Raw genomic sequence first — 16427 nt, forward strand, 5'->3', positions numbered from 1 at the left:
TTCACAGAGGCAGGTATCTCAGGCCACCTCAGGTATGGCTCAGGAACGTCGTGCCTGTTCCTGGCTCCTTGAGCTGTCAAAGGCAAGCCCTCCTCCGTGGCACTCTTTCTTTCTTCCACCTCTCTATGCTGATCTAACACCTCAGTGGGGTATATTTTCCTGCCTTGATGCTTTTTTGCATCTAAACATTCCTGTACTTAGATTGGTTGTGCCAACCTGGATTAATGACGTTAAACTCTCAGCCCAGGATAAACACCAAAGGAAGGCCATTGAAACCACAGGAGGTGATACTTCTGGCTTCCTTTCCTTCCCAATGCCTTGTCCAGCTCAATGCCTGCTCAGAGGGTGACAGTGGCACCCAAAGGGATGGAGGTAGGTCTGGGGAAGGGATTTCTGAGCCCTCAGAGGATGGAAGATGATATGGGACAGGTGAGAAAGAGCTGAGCTGCAGAAGCAGGAGTTATTGCCACTTTAAGAAGGACCCATATCAAACTATTTGCCCAGTGACCAGACTGAGGAGGCATTGCCCTGGGATATTATTATTTATTTATTTAAATTTTCTTTTCTTTTTTTTTTTTTTTTTAGACAGAGTCTCACTCTGTCAGTCAGGCTATACTGCAGTGGTGCAATCATGGCTCACTGCAATCTCAACCTCCTAGGCTCACGACATCCTCCCGCCTCAGCCTCCCGAGTAGCTGCCCAGCTAATTTTTGTAATTTTTGCAGAGACGAGGTCTCGCTCTGCTGCCCAGGCTAGTCTGGAATTCCTGGTTTCGAGCGATCCTTCCACCTCTGCCTCCGAAGTCCCTGGGATTACAGATGTGAACAGTAAATGCCTAAGAAAGTGAAAATCTGTCATCTCTATGGGACAGTTTGCAATGCTGGGACATCTAAATAGAAATCTTTTTACCTTCAAGGATTAATGAATTAAAAGTTGAGCTGTATGGATCCAAAATACAGTGTGTAGGCCTTCGCAGGCAGCCAATAAACAAAGGATTGAGCTTCCTATGCTGCGAGCGCAGCCTCCTACCTGCGCCACTAGAGGGCAGCACCAGATCAGCAGCTGATGAGTCCACGGCCCCACTGCTCTAAACTTGACTTTAGATTTTAGGGCAATTGGACCTGCTGTCTTCTGATGGGGAAACGAGAAAGGCAGAGGAATATACAGAGGAGGAAAGTAGAAGCCAAAAGCAAGGGTATTTCTTGTTTAAATCAGACAATTTCAGCACTCCAAAGGAGATCAGTCCCACTTAAGGGACCTCAGAGTTGATTGAGTCTCTCACCGAAAACGACAGGCTTAGAACACAGCGAGAGCAGGTGGGTGTCGGCAGGAAAAGAGGTCTGCGATCCACGGAGTGACCGAGGGCTTTAGAAGGTGGTGAGAGATGGCACCAAGAGGTCAGGAGGGATACGGGAAAGCGGAGGCAGGTAGCACTGCCGCTGTGCACCGCATTTCAGCAGCGTTCAGCGAGAAGCTTCTTTGAAGTGTGGCCGAGCTTGCCTGAAAGCACCGCGGGCAGTCAGGCTGGGCTCTGTACTCACTATTTGGCAGAGTCCGACAGCTGGTACTCCCTCCTCCTGTCGTAACACTCCTGGATGCCTGGATCTTGCCAGAGCTGCTTGATGGCCTCCACCTGCTCCCTGGAGAGCATGGAGACCTTGTCCACTTCCACTTCTCTGATTATCTGGGCATTTTCCTACTCAAAGGAAAGAGAACCTTGCATCAGGCAAAGGAAAGGAAGCCAACCGATTGGCAATGTCGGTACAAGTCTTGCCCTGATCTGTGGATTCGGAGAGCTCTCACTAGTTATGGGGCGTGGTAGGCACCCTCCTAGGGGCCGCTCACAGCCAAGACACCCACTGCAGCCATGCTGAGTGGAGATGAGGTGGCTGCTTAGCTCCGTGGAGAGAGCCACCAACAGCCCAAGACCTGCAGCTTCTGTGCCCAGCCATGTCCTGGGCCAGTTTCACCAGCATTCAACAACACCCAGTCGTGAATAAAGAGTCACTGGAGCTTTCATCCTACCAGCAAACTTTACCTCTTCATTAACATATGACTCATTTGAGTATCTGCATAGCCAATGAGGCCATTTAAAAATGGCACACCAAGGTTTGGGTGGTGGAAGCCGGTCCACCTGGTACAGGCAATAAGGAGGCGCACTGTCTTTAGAGAACTGAAACACAATAACAACTAATCATCAGTCTGGGATTTTGTTCTTTCATTTAAAAAAAAAAAAAAAAAAAAACTGGCCAGGTGTGGTGGCTCATGCCTGTAATCCCAGCACTTTGGGAGGCAGAGGCGGGCAGATCACAAGGTCAAAAGTTCAAGACCAGCCTGGCCAACAGGGTGAAACCCCATCTCTACTAAAAACACAAAAATTAGCTGGGCGTGGTGGCACGTGCCTGTAATCCCAGCTACTCAGGAGGCTGAGGCAGGAGAATCGCTTGAACCCAGGAGGCGGAGGTTGCAGTGAGCCGAGATGCTGCCAAGGCACTCCAGCCTGGCGACAGAGTGAGACTCTGTCTCAAAAAAATATATATATATTAATAATAATTGACTTTACTTTTTAGAGCAGTTTTACTTGCCAGCAAAATTGTAGGGAAAGTACAGCACATTCCCACACAGTCTGCTTTTTATTTTCTTGCATCACTGATACAACTCTTTCGCACTGGAAGCCTCCCTCCCAATGCACTACTCTCCCCACACCACTGATTATTATATTATCATATTTATTATTACTATGATTATTAAATAATTATCACTCCATTACTACAGTAATTAAGGCCATTGTTACTGTAATTATTACTATTACAGCGGTTACCATTTATTGGCTATGTACTATGTGCCAAGGCCTCTACATACATTATCTCATTTAATCAATGGGAGGCTAGCATGAGCCAGAAATCTTTCCAAACCTCAGAAAATGGAAAAGATAAGGTTGGCCTGCAGCCACAACATTTCCACGCGTTGGCCCCAGAGACTCAGCATCCTTTCCTTGGCTGCAAGTTGTAGCAGACAAGTGAATCCTGGCAAGAGAAGCAGGACCCCAGGCTCTTCTTCCCCCTCCCATCTTTCTGCATCCCACGGCAGTTACATCACCATGCAGGGCTGGCTACACCGGCAGCTGTGAGTCAGCAAAGCATCTGCTTGGTAGCTGGGATCTCAAGTGTAGATGGTACCTCCTGAAAAGTCACTTTTATCGTGCATTGCTGATCCTTATAATTAACCAACAGCAAGCCAGAGAAAAGGAGGATCTTACACATCCACTTGGCTCATCCTAACTAAGGACTGTGATTGAATTGATGTGACTTTTCCCCACATCTATCAGGAAAGTGAATGTAAACTCTTCCTGGAGACTGCAGGACCTGCAGGCAGGTTAGGGTCTCAAACAAGGTCCAGGCAGGATGGATTACTGGAAAATGCGCTGGACTGGGAATCAGGACCTGAGTTCTAAACAGTGTAGTTGGAACTTTTAAGGACCCCAACAAGTTACCTGCCTCAGTGTCCTCATTCATAAAACGAGCCACGATTTCCAGGGGTACCTGAATTATAAAGTGTTACTTAAATGTAAGTAGAATTAGCCTTTACTATTGTAGCAGATGTCTAATAAGTATTTCTTGTTTGCAAAAACAGGACACATCAGTAGCCTCTAAACTCTGACTTCTAATCCCACCACTGGCATGCTGTACATCATGGGCCCTATTCTTGGCTGGCGAGAATGACGGATGGAGAACCTGGACAGTGTTTGTCCAGTGTGGTGCAGAACAGCTCTCTCCCACGTCCTCCCCTCCTCTTGCTACCCTCTTGCTTCCCAAATAGGTCAGCTGTGCTGAGCTCTACTCTCTCAATGTAAAATGTCTGTTTTCCTCTCTGTCTTCATGGCAGGCCAGGAAATGTCATGAGGGCAGAACCAATGTCTTATTTGTTCTTATATCCCAGAACCTAGTGCAGTGCCTTCTATTGCAAATAATAGGTGTCTTCTACTGATATGTGCATTCAGTAAACATCTGTGGTGCATGTAAAATCCATCTACCTAACAAGACAGAAAATTATGAGAAAATACGAGTGAAAGCATGCTAGGGTGGGAAGACGGAAGCCCATGCAGGTCACAGTGGGAGCACACACAGAGCAGGTCAGGGCCGCCTCTCAGAGGAGGAGATGATGCTCAGGCGACACTTGGCCACTCTGTAATTCTAACTTGGGCCCTGGTGGCCCTCAGCATCATTGCTTCTTGTGGGCATGCCTCTTTTGCTGCTCTGCTAAGTTTCACTATCAAAATCAGGTTAACTGCTGAGCTTTAGTGCTGCAACGATCATCAGGGCTGTGACAAATGCATTTCTCTCTCTCCTCACAAACACAATGTAGGATTGAACTTTAGGGTGAATGAAATGTGAGCGGAAATCACTTGTCTCTTTTGAAAATAAACATTATGGCCAAGTGCTGTGGCTCACGCCTGTAATCCCAGCACTTTGGGAGGCCGAGGGAGGCGGATCACCTGAGGCCAGGAGTTCAAGACCAGCATGTCCAACATGGTGAAACCCTGTCTCTACTAAAAATATAAAAATTAGCTGGGTTTCGTGGTACATGCCTGTCATCCCAGCTACTCGGGAGGCTGAGGCAAGAGTATTGCTTGAACCCAGGAGGCAGAGGTTACAGTGAGACGGAGCTACTGCACACCAGCATGGGCAACACAATGAGACCCTGTAGAAGAAAGAGAAAGAAAGAGAGAGAGAGAGATAGAGGAAGGGAAGGGAAGGGAAACAAAGCAAAGGAAAGGAAGGGAAAAAGAAAGAAAAAAAGGAAGGAAGAAAGGAAAGGAAGAAAGAAACTTTAAAGAGTCAGTGAGTAATGCACCACACTCATTTTCATCTGCTGTGGTGATTTTGGAAGCATGAGACAAGATGGTGCCTCCATCACCCAGAGCTCCTAAGTAACTACAATGAACATAGATATGCCCTCACTTGCCATGCTGGATATGTGGCATGAGTGAGAAATCAACTCAAAAGTTATCTTCAACAAAGTTAAGTAAGCTGAACTTCAGGGGCAGTTTGTTAGTGCGGCATGACCTACTGCACAGATCCTGACTGATACACATTGCAATGGATAAACCCCGCCTTTGGCTCTTTTAGTAGAGAGAAAAAGTGGAACCTAGTGAGATATCAAAGAGGAAAGCAAGCTTCTACATGAAAAATGGGGAGTAGATATAGATATGACCTCCCAGGTCGCCAGGAGACCTCACCAGGAGAGGAAGACATATTGTCTATTTAGCCAGGTGAGGGGAATTTGGAGAATCTGGCTTGAAAGACGCAGAGAGCTCAGCCTCTTTGGAAACCCAACAGTAGAACTTGAATTCGGAGCAGACTGCATCCGAGAGGCCCAGAAGTACTTCAAGTTCGGAGGTCACTACCTGGTTAGTTTTCCTACCTGTTAAGATGTTTTTGTTGTTGTTGTTGTTGTTTTGTTTTTTTAAAAAAGACAGAGTCTCACTCTGTCTTCCAGGCTGGAGCACAATGGCGCGATCTCAGCTCAATGCAACCTCCGCCCCACCGGGTTCAAGCAATTCTCCTGCCTCGGCCTCCCGAGTAGCTGGGATTACAGGCACCCACCACCACCCCTGGCCAATTTTTGTGTTTTTAGTAGAGACGAGGTTTCAACATGTTGGACAGGCTGATCTCGAACTCCTGACTTCAAGTCATCCACCCATCTCAGCCTTCCAAAGTGCTGGGATTACAGGCATAAGACACCTGTAATCCCGATTTTTTTTTTTTTAAAAACCTTTTATTGTGAAATAATATAAGACTTGCAAAGATGTGGGGAAAATAGTACAAAGACTTCTATGCCTTTCAAAACTGGTCAAATGTGAACAATTAACTACTTTGATTTATCATTCATCCTTTCTCCCTCCGTGTGTGTGCAAACACACACACACTTCAAACCCATGTGGGCCAACACACACATTTACTTTTTTCTTGAAATGTTTGAGAGTAAGTTGCAGGCACAATGCCACCTTATCTCTAGAGACTTAGTGTGATTTCCTAAAAACAAGGACATCATCTTGCATAATCACAGTGTAATGACCAGCATCAGGAAATAGGCATGGACACAACATTATTATTCATTATTAAAAATTACTCATATTCAGGCCTCATCCAAAGTTTGCCAGTTGTTCCAGGAATGTCCTTTATCTGGTCTGCAGCCCAGTCTAGGATCACGTGTTGCATTTAGTGGTTGTGTTCCTTTAGTCTCCATTTATTTGGAAAAGTTCTTGGTCAGAGAAGTCATTTTTGTCCCTCTGAATGAGAATGGCCCAGCAAGGGTCTGTTCTTTAGTCACAAGTCATTATGAGGATGGCTGGTGGAGAGAGTGGCAGCTGAGGCCCCAGAGAATGTTCCAGGGACAAGTACTAAGAAGGGCAGAGAGGAAGGAGGGAGTACCCTGTTACCTTTATTTAAATACAATTTTTAATTGGAATATGGAATATGAAATGAATGACTTTCTGTAGACCCTTAACAATGTCTGTGTATTACAAGAGTGGAGTTGGCTGGGCGCGGTGGCTCACACCTGTAATCCCACCACTTTGGGAGGCCAAGGTGGGAGGATCGCTTGAGCCTAGGAATTCAAGTCCAGCTGGGCAACATGGTGAGACCCCATCTCTACAAAAAATATAAAAATTATCTGGGCGTGGTAATTGTGCCTGTAGTTCCAGCTACTCAGGAGGCTGAGGTGGGAGGATTGCTTAAGCCTGGGAGGTCAAGGCTGCAGTGAGCCAAGATCGTGCCACCGCACTTTGGCCTGAGTGAAAGAGTGAGATACTGTTTCAAAAAAAAAAATAATGATAATCACCCAAAAGAGTGGAGTTTTGTGCATAGTTCCCTCTGGTTTGGCAAGCAGCTTATCCACAGGTGTCTGGGTACTTTGATGGACCTGTTCAAACGACCTCTACGGCACCTGCACTCTGAGCACAAGGGACCCTCATGCACTGTGGGGAAAGCACTTAAGGCTTGCTTCATCTCAGGGAAAGAGAAGACAAAGAGTCGGAAGAGGACAAGGGTTAGGGGAGATGTGACTTGGGTGGGGCGCATGCTGAGTCTGAGGTGGCCAGCATCTAAGTGGAGATGTCTAAAAGGCAGATGGATAAAATGGGTCTGTCTGTGGTTCACAGAGAGTCCTAGGCTAGAGAAACATCATGAGTTGAAATTGCCTAACACATTCATTTAATTGAAAAAAAAATCACTCTCAAAGGAGTAAATATTATAGGAGCAAACTCAGTGATACAGAAACATGACCAGGCTCTCAAAATTGAGCTCATATCTGGCTTTCTCTTTTTCCTTTCTCAAACAAAATCACCATATCCACTGCTCTGACAGGGAAACCTGGAAAACAGATGTCCTCTGTGTGTGTTTCATTCGGAAATTCCCAAGCTAACAGTAAAAGGAGCTGCTGATGAAGTGGCGCCCTGCCAGTTTCACGCAGGGATCTGCGGCTGCCGGTGACAGTCCCTGTCGAGCGTGGTGAGGCCCTCTGGCTGGGACCCAGAGCCCAGCAGGCAGCCCCGTCTCCACCAGATCCTCCCCACGGGGGTGCTTCCTGCCCTATGAATGCCCCAGGACAGCAGGGCTCCGAGCTCTCTCTTCAAGACTGACTTTCCCAATTAAGCTAGAGTCCTTGTTCCTTTGTCAGATCGTTAAGCATTTTGGTTAAATTTTATATTTTTAATTTCTATTTACTTATATTTTAATTGACAAAATTGTATATATTTATGGCTTACAATTTGGTGTTTTGATATATGTATACATTGTAGAGTGGCTAAATCAAGCTGTTTAACATTTGTATTACCTCATATGCTTATTGTTTTGTGGTGAGAACACTTAAAATCTACTCCCTTAGCAATTTCCTTTGTTTCTTTTTTCTTTTTTTGAGATGCAGTCTTGCTCTGTCCCCAGGCTGGAGTGCAGTGGCACAATCTTGGTTCACTGCAACCTCCACTTCCTGGGTTCAAGCAATTCTCCTGCCTCGTCCTCCGGAGTAGCTGGGATTACAGGTACCCGCCACCATACTCAGCTAATTTTTGTATTTTTAGTAGAGATGGGGTTTCACTATGTTGGCCAGGCTGGTCCTGAACTCCTGACCTCAAGTGATCCGCCCACCTCGGCTTCCCAAACGCTGGGATTACAGGTGTGAGCCACCGCATCCAGCCTGCAATTTTCAAATATACTATATATTATTATTAACTTAGTCATCATGATATACAATAGATCTCTTGAGCAAATTGCTCCTGTCTTAATATTTTGTTAATATTAATATTTGCTAACATATTGATATGGTTTGGCTCTGTGTCCCCACCCAAATGTCATCCTGAATTCTAATTCCCATAATCCCCACATGTCGAGGGAGGGACCTGGTGGGAGGTGATTGGATGATGGGAGCGGTTTCTCCCATGCTGTTCTCGTGATAGTGAGTGAGTTCTCATGAGATGTGATGGTTTCCTAAGTGCTTGACAGTTCCCTCTTCACACGCTCACACTCCCTCCTGCTGCCTGTGAAGAAGGTGCTTGCTTCCCCTTCTGCCATGGTTGTAAGTTTCCTGAGGCCTCCTCAGCCATGTGGACCTGTGAGTCAATTAAACCTCTGTCCTTTATAAATTACCCAGTCTCCAGTATGTCTTTATAGCAATGTGAGAACGGACTAATACACGTATTATAGATAACAAAAACTTACTATTTCAAGTGTCTACTGTGATGTGCAATATCAGCTTTGTAAAAATAAGTGAGATTAAGATAACATATATTATTAAACATGAGAACTCTTTGTAGCATAGTATTTCCAACTTTTGTAAAATCACCCCCTTTAACGACTACAGAATTATACTGTGTTTTACGTGTCCAGAATTACACTATGTGTTCTATTAAAAATTATGAAGTAAAATTTCAATATTCCATAACCATCAGCTTTTGAAGCAAAACATTACATCATAAAGAAAATGCTAGTTAACTATGCCAGAGGAAGGAGTTTTTCCTATAGAAAATAAACAAAGAACTTCTGCTTCTGGTAAAGGAGGATGACTAGGAAATTTGAATCAACTCTCCCACTAAGGGCAGCCAGAAATGGCAGACAAAATATTTTGCAAATATGCTTGAAAGTAGTAGAAAGCTAACGCAGGCCTGGTGCAGTGGCTCATGCCTATAATCCCAGAAGTCTGAGAAGCTGAGGCAGAGGGATCACTTGAGGCCAGGAGTTCGAGACCAGACTGGCCAACATTGCAAAACCCCGCCTCTACTAAAAATTCAAAAAATTAGCTGGGCATATGATGCATGCCTATAATCCAGCTACTCGGGAGGCTGAGGCAGGAGAATCGCTTGAACCTGGGAGGTGGAGGTTGCAGTGAGCTGAGATCACACAATTGCACTCCAGCCTGGGCAACAGAGTGAGACTATGCCTCAAAAAAAGAAAGAACGCTAATGCAAAGATGCAATAGTTAATAACTGCTAAGCCACCATACGGGGGAAGACAGTGCCCAAGCAGATGAGCCCTGCAATGGGGATGTTTTACTCCTGGGGCTTCTGTTAACTCTGGAAGGGACAGTTGATGGTTAAGCAGTTCTTTTTCCAACATCACAGGGTAGAGTGACAAGGATTGAGGTCTAAGGCTCTGCAAGAGCAAAAGGCCCTCATACACCCTTTGGCTCTGCATTAGGATTCCACAGGGCAGCCCTGAGGGGTTTGCAACTCAGCCTGGAATCATGACAATCTCAGATATCTAGTACCTCTAGACACCTGGCAGAAGAAAAGGAAACTCCCTTTTGGAGTTTGGGAGATAACATCTTCCTCATCCTCAAATTATGTTTTCAAATACGTGTCCAGGGCACCAACCAAAATAATCAAGCATAAGGAGATGGGACAACTGCAAAGACAGATGACAAAAAAAAAAAGATGGAAAAGATCTACCATGCAAACACTAACCCAGAGGAAACTGGAGTCTCTCTACTAAGATAAAAGCAGACTTCAAGGTGAAAAGCATAGCTAGAGCTAGAAGAGAGGGATATTTCGAATGACATGAAGATTTGGAAAAATACAGCAGCTCTAAAGTTTTATGTAGCTATTAACATAGGATCAAAATCTATGGAGAAAAATTTCACAGATGGAAGTGGAGAAATGGACAAATCTTCATCATATAGAGATTTGAACGTACCTCTCTCACTGAGAGTATAAACAAAAAACTCAGGAAAAATATAGACAACTCAAACATTATGATCAGCAAATTTGAATTTACAGATACCTTTTGATGCATTCAAAATAACTGTAGAATATATACTTTTTAAAAGCACACCTAGAATATTTATAAAAATACTTTTAAAAGCATATCTAGAATATTTAATTACTAAGACTTCATGTAAAAAAAAAATGGATTTCCAGCTTCTTTTGATCAATTTTCATCTTCTCTAGAAACTCTAAGCTCAGCAGGGACTCACCTCCCCACCTCCTGCACTGCAAACTCACCGCACCCACTCTGCAGACATTTCAATATTAAACACTGGGCTAAAGCCACCTAGACTTCAATCTCCCACGCACTCAGAATGGAAGGAAGCTTTTTAAACCCAATTCAAGATTCAACAGAAATCTTTATTTCTACTACAATCTTTGTCCTTCTCTTTCCCTTCCTCTTTTCTCCAACAACAAAAATAAATAACAGAATTTACTGGCCACAAAGTGTTGGCATGAGGGGCCAAGTTAGTTACTTTATCTTTTCTTATCAGTCAAAACTTCAGTCGGGGCTGGGCACTGTAATTAATCCCAGCAATTTGGGAGGCCAAAATGAGAGGATCACTTAAAGCCAGAAGTTCGAGACCAGCGTAGGCAAAAAAACAAGACCCACATCTCTAAAAATAAAATAATAAAAATAAATTAGCTGAGCATGGTGATGCGTGCCTGTAGTCCCAGCTACTCTGGAGGCTGTGGCGGGAGGATCATTTGAACCCAGGTGTTAGAGGCTAGAGTGAGCTATGATTGCGCTACTGCCCTCCAGCCTGAGCAACAGAGCAAGACCTTGTCTCTGAAAAAAAACAAACTTCAGTGTGTTTCACTAAAAAGTCTCTTTCCAAAGGCTCCCGTGATAAAATACTTAAACACCTGTAGCTGCATGAGCATGAATAATGCAGTTGAGAGACGGTATGTGTGGCCTTGCACCGTGCCGGCTTAGCTGAACCTACTGACGTTTCCCAGAATGCCCCACCACATTTGGTTCTGGGTTAGGGCTGGCCACAGAAGAAATGGAAAGAGACTTGCAAGGCAGAAGGATGCAGCCACTTTCCAGGTCTGAAGGTCAGAGGCCTGCTTCTGCTTAAAATCAGCCCAGCTGATCTTCTGGTCAACCTCACAGGTGCCCTCAGCACATTTAACTCCTGCCTGGATCTTCTCCTTCAGCTTCTCCACATCATGGGTCAGCTTCTTCACATCCTGGGGCAGGCACATGTACAGATCTGTGGCCAAGGGTGCCAGCTTCTTCCACAAGTTACCTGCACCGTCAGGATGGTGACACCTGTGCAGGTTCTAGTTCATACCACCAGAATCCACTTGGTTTTCGTGGGTTCTGCTTTGTCTTTGCAGGTTCCAGCCTGCCCTTGTTCTTCCCTGCTTTGCATCCCCGTTTTCTCCTTGACTGCCAGCCCTGCTGACCTGTAGCGGCCTCAGGCCCCCTGAAACATGCAGCAGCAATAGCCTTCCAGTGTCTTCTTTGCAGCTCCAGCAGCCAACACGGTTCAGTCCCCATCATGAGCCCATCGTTCCCCAGCACTCTGTGCACCTCTGACTCCCTGACACACAAGAGCTTCCATTACAGTCCACTCAATTCTATGTACAGACAAAATCCCTGATCACCTTAGGTCCAGGGGGAGGTAGCTTAGGGTTCAGTTGGGGTGCCCTAAATGTCCCACACTCAGCTGGGCACCAGCAGGCAGACTCATTCACCACTCAGTGCACAGTGTCCCGCCCCTGCTCCATGCCAGATCCAGGGCTGGCTGCTGGGAATAGAAATAGGCCCTAACCTTGAGGATTTCAGAATTACAGCTATCCTTTTGAGTAGGAATGACAACAGAGCCCCACGCGAATGCTGAGCTCAAAGGAAAGGAGACATTTCAATTGGGGAGGAGTGAAGGGATAAGCCAACTAGTACTTCCCACTAGAGGTGGCCTGATGGGGGCGGAAGGAGAAGGGGCTACATCTTCCCTTCTTGCTGCCACGAACATGGCTTCCTGCCTATGCTTGCCAAAGATTGCTCTGTGTATGGAGCAGGGGCACGAGAAAGGGACCAGACCAGCCTTTACTACATCACATTTCACATGTCTTTCCCTAAGATGCTCTGGAAAGCGCCTAAATCCTCAGTAGAACACAGTCACGTGAAATTTTCCAAACAGCATCTGGTAGCCCAACTTCCTCAACACTCTCCAAACAAGGAATGCGTGTATTTGGCCAGTGGAGCTGCTTCTCAGAAAAGAGTTTTGGGGCCCAGCAAGGTGGCTCATGCCTGTAATCCCAACATGTTAGGAGGTCAAGCGGGAAGGATCACATGAAGCCAGAAGTCCAAGACCACCCTGGGGCAGCAAAGTGAGACCTGTCTCTAAGAAGAAAAAAAGAAAAAGAAAAAGAAAAAAAATTTTGCCAGGCATGGTGGTACGCGCCTGTAGTCCCAGCTACTCGGCAGCTGAGGCAGAAGGATCACTTGAGCCTAGGAGTTGGAGGCTGGAGTGAGCTATGATCACACCACTGCACTCCAGCCTGGGCAACAGCGAGACCCCATCTTTAAAAAATATATATTTGTTTGGGCCAGTTAATTGTATGTGCCCAGGGGCCATTAAACGTGGTCATGTTATATGGGAAGATAGAGTTTTCTGTTCCTGTCACCATCTTGTTCACTGTCTTGTTCCTTCCCTTCCTCCTCTAGTTGAGAGAGTTCTTTCAGTTCTTTAGCACAGAAAAATTGTTTTATCACTGACAGTCCAACTTAGCAAGAGGAATATCTCTTTTGTCTGTGACTATCTTCAGAATCTGCGGAGCCTGCTGCTGCGAGGACGGCAGGGTTTACTCCCAATTTTCCAGTGACCAGGGACCTGCTGGGGAAAAGACTGGGGCTCTGCAGGGAAGGGCAGAGGGCAGAAAAGGTGAGTGACCAGAGAGGCAGGGCTCACGGGAGCTCTCAGACCAAAAGATCCCGCCACAGAGAAAGTAATAAATGCTTTGCCCCACCTGTCGGCTTCCTGCAGCGGCACAATCAGCTGTGAGAAATCTCATTCTCTTTCTGGTGTTGGATTATTTTCGCGGCCCTTCCAGACAAGGAAGCATTACCAAAGGCTTGCAGTAATTCAACAAAACACCAGCAAGGCTTCAATTTAAGAACAGGTTGGTTTCAGAAACTTACTTGTACAGTTGGTTATTGGGAGCTCAAAGTATTTTCCCACTAAGCCAGGATGGCCGCGGGTCTAGCACATCCTATTTTGCTTTCTTCGTGGGCTCGTGGGTCGTGCTGTGTCTCTCAGCCTTCCTGGCAGTCAGGTGGACCCGTGTAACTGAGTTCTGAGTGAGGGAATTCAGGCTGAAGCAATGCATGCCATGACCGGGCCTGACTCCAAAACCTCCCATGCAATCCCCCTCCATCTTTCTTTTCCCATTTCTCAGGTGAGGGAGAGTGAAGGAGAAGGGGTGGGGGGAGATGCTCAAGGTGATAGGGATCTAGATTTTGAATGACTGGGGAGCAGAGCCCAAGTGCCACACCCCCACCAACTTATACTGAATTGACACGGATGTGACTACAAAATCAACTTCATTTTGCTAAGCCACTGAGGTTGTGGTACTGGTTGATTATTTTAACTTTAGTAAATTTTACCTTATACAGCCAAAGAGAGAGAGAGAAATGATGTTAGCATGGGAGGTTCTAGGCTAGCTTAAAGAAATCCATTTTAACCAGTGCAGAGATGAACTATCACACCAAGTATAAATCCTGGCTACAAGTTTTGGTGCAGTTCATGTACAATTTTTTTTTTTTCTTTTTGAGAGGGAGTCTCACTCTGTTGCCCAGGCTGGAGTGCAATGGCACAATCTCGGCTCACTGCAACCTCTGCCTCCCGGGTTCAAGCAATTCTCCTGCCTCAGCCTCCCGAGTAGCTGGGATTACAGGCACACACCACCACGCCTAGTAGAGATGGGGTTTCACCATGTTGGCCAGGCTGGTCTCCAACTCCTAACCTCAAGGGATCTGCTGACCTCGTCCTCTCAAAGTGCTGGGATCACAGGCGTGAGCCACCATGCCCAGCCTCAATGTAAAATTTCTGTAAAAGCTACTTATCTGTTATCTGCTCCTTTCTGCCACCCTACCTCACAGTGACTCTCTCTTCAAGGTCCCGTTTGTCAGACCCAAACTACAGTACTACTTCTTATGCATAAACTTTCTAAGACTGCGAGTACCAAAACCTCCTCGTTCCTCTCTTCCCCACTCAAAAAGTGCAGGCATGCCAGACAGGAGGCTGTTAGCCCTGGAGAGAACTCCATTTATTTTTCAGTTTCTTTCCTTTATCCAGATCTGAGCCCAGACATGGTATTATTAGAGAGGACAGGCTAACGATCCCTGAATTTCAGTGCCTTAACAGCACAGGTGTATTTTACAACCCTTTACAGTCCATTATGAGGTCATAGTAGGGGTGGGGAGGACTCTCCTCCACAGAGTTATTCAGGGATCCAGGCTCACTCCAGCAAGTGAGTACACCAACTTGAAGGGCCCTGGAGTCCTTCACTAGATTATTTGTACCCAGTCTGCAGGGGAGGGAAGAGAGCGTGGAGCAGTGTTCAGGAAGTCTTACGGGCCAGGTCTGGACATGGTGGACTTTGCCTCTGGACACAGCCCATTGGCCAGAATTAGTCACAAGGCTCCCACTAAGTGCAAGGGAGGCTGGCAAATGTGGTATTCCCACGTGTTCAGGTGGAAGGTGGAATGGGATTTGGTGAACGGAGAGCATACTCTCTACTATTCAGAGAGTCTTGAAATCTCTTTCTCTTTTACTACATCGGTTTCTAACATTTGTGTGATGCCAGTGTATGCTTTCATGTAGATCAGGGTAAACTGCAGCTGATGGGCCACATCCAGCAGACTGCCTGTTTTTGCTAATAAAGTTCTATGGGAAGACAGCTATGCCTTGTGATATTATCTGCCTGCTTTCAAACCTGCAACAGCAGTATCAAGCTGTTGAGACAAAATCAGTATGGTCCACCGAGGCTAAATCACTTACACTCTAGCCATTTACAGAAAATGTTTGCTGACCCCTGCTACAAACAGTCCCCAACTCATGATGGTTTGACTGAACAAATTTCAGACTTACGGTGGTGTGAAAGCAGTAACCATTCAGTAGGATACTCTGAGTATCCAACCATTCTGGTTTTCATTTTCAGGTCAGTGTTCGATAAATTACATGAGATATTCAATTCTTTATTATAAAACAGGTTTTGTGTTAGATGATTTTGCCCAACTGTAGGCTAATGTGTTCTGAATTTGAATTTAATTCGAATTAAATGCATCCAAGTAGCACACTGCTGTAGCCGTAATTCCTAATTCATTCATTCATCAGGCATGCGTGTATGCAGAACCCATAAACTCTTTGCCAGGCATTATTCGAGGTAGACGTATGCAACTATGAAAAAAATATTGTCTTTATGCTCAAACTTCTAGTCTTTATAAGAATGATGGTAAGAAGTGTGCAGAGTGTGGAAAAGGAACTTTTTAAAAATGTATTTAATTAGTGTAAAAAGCAAGAGAATCCCACCTAAGCAAATTTCCCCACTCTTCAGAAGCCTTAAACGGCAATTCCCAGAAATAATTTAGATTGTGGACCTGCCCCAACTGGAAGCATGTATAGCCATCCACCGCATAATGACATTTCAGCCAACAGCAGGCTGCATATACGATAATGGTATGATAGGATGTAAGATTATAATGCAGCATTTTTACTGCGTCTTTTCTATGTTAAGATACAGTTAGATACAAAAATACCATTGTGTTACAACTGCCTACAGTGTTCAGTACAGCAACACGTGGCACAGGTTTGTACCTTAGGAGCAATAGGTAACCCAGGTACCTAGACATGGTAGCCCAGGTGTGTAGTAGGCTAGACCATATAGGTTTGTGTAAGTGCACTCCACGATGTTCACACAATGATGACATCGCCTAACTTTACATTTCTCAGAGGGTATCCCTTTGTTAAGTGATGCATGACTGTATGTAGTAACATTAAATAAAATGCCACCCAGTGGATAATCTTAGAATTGTTCTGATTCCCATTAACAGAATGAACAGAATTTTCCCCATTTCTTATTTCTTCTTTATAACTTCCTTAAGCAAGCCATGTTATCAAGTGCTAGTTCCCCCAAGGTTCAATATCGTATTGTTTGT

The 16427-nt window shown here is 45.4% G+C and overlaps 1 protein-coding gene and 1 long non-coding RNA gene across 2 annotated transcripts in view; one reads left to right on the forward strand and one right to left on the reverse strand.

Moving 5' to 3' along the window:
• The window catches only part of GNA14 (G protein subunit alpha 14), a 227156-nt gene that overhangs the window by 9550 nt on the left and 201179 nt on the right, over nt 1-16427 (reverse strand). The window contains exon 3 of the mRNA XM_032164341.1: nt 1542-1696. Within this exon, the coding sequence (XP_032020232.1) occupies nt 1542-1696 (155 nt within the window). The remainder of the gene's footprint in view (nt 1-1541; nt 1697-16427) is intronic.
• LOC116475177 (uncharacterized) overlaps nt 14708-16427 on the forward strand; it is a 79432-nt gene continuing 77712 nt past the window's right edge. The window contains exon 1 of the long non-coding RNA XR_004249839.1: nt 14708-14740. This is a non-coding gene — a long non-coding RNA (uncharacterized LOC116475177). The remainder of the gene's footprint in view (nt 14741-16427) is intronic.

The sequence above is a fragment of the Hylobates moloch genome, unplaced genomic scaffold (assembly GCF_009828535.3).
Source record: "Hylobates moloch isolate HMO894 unplaced genomic scaffold, HMol_V3 SCAFFOLD_10, whole genome shotgun sequence".
NCBI classification, from domain to species: domain Eukaryota; kingdom Metazoa; phylum Chordata; class Mammalia; order Primates; family Hylobatidae; genus Hylobates; species Hylobates moloch.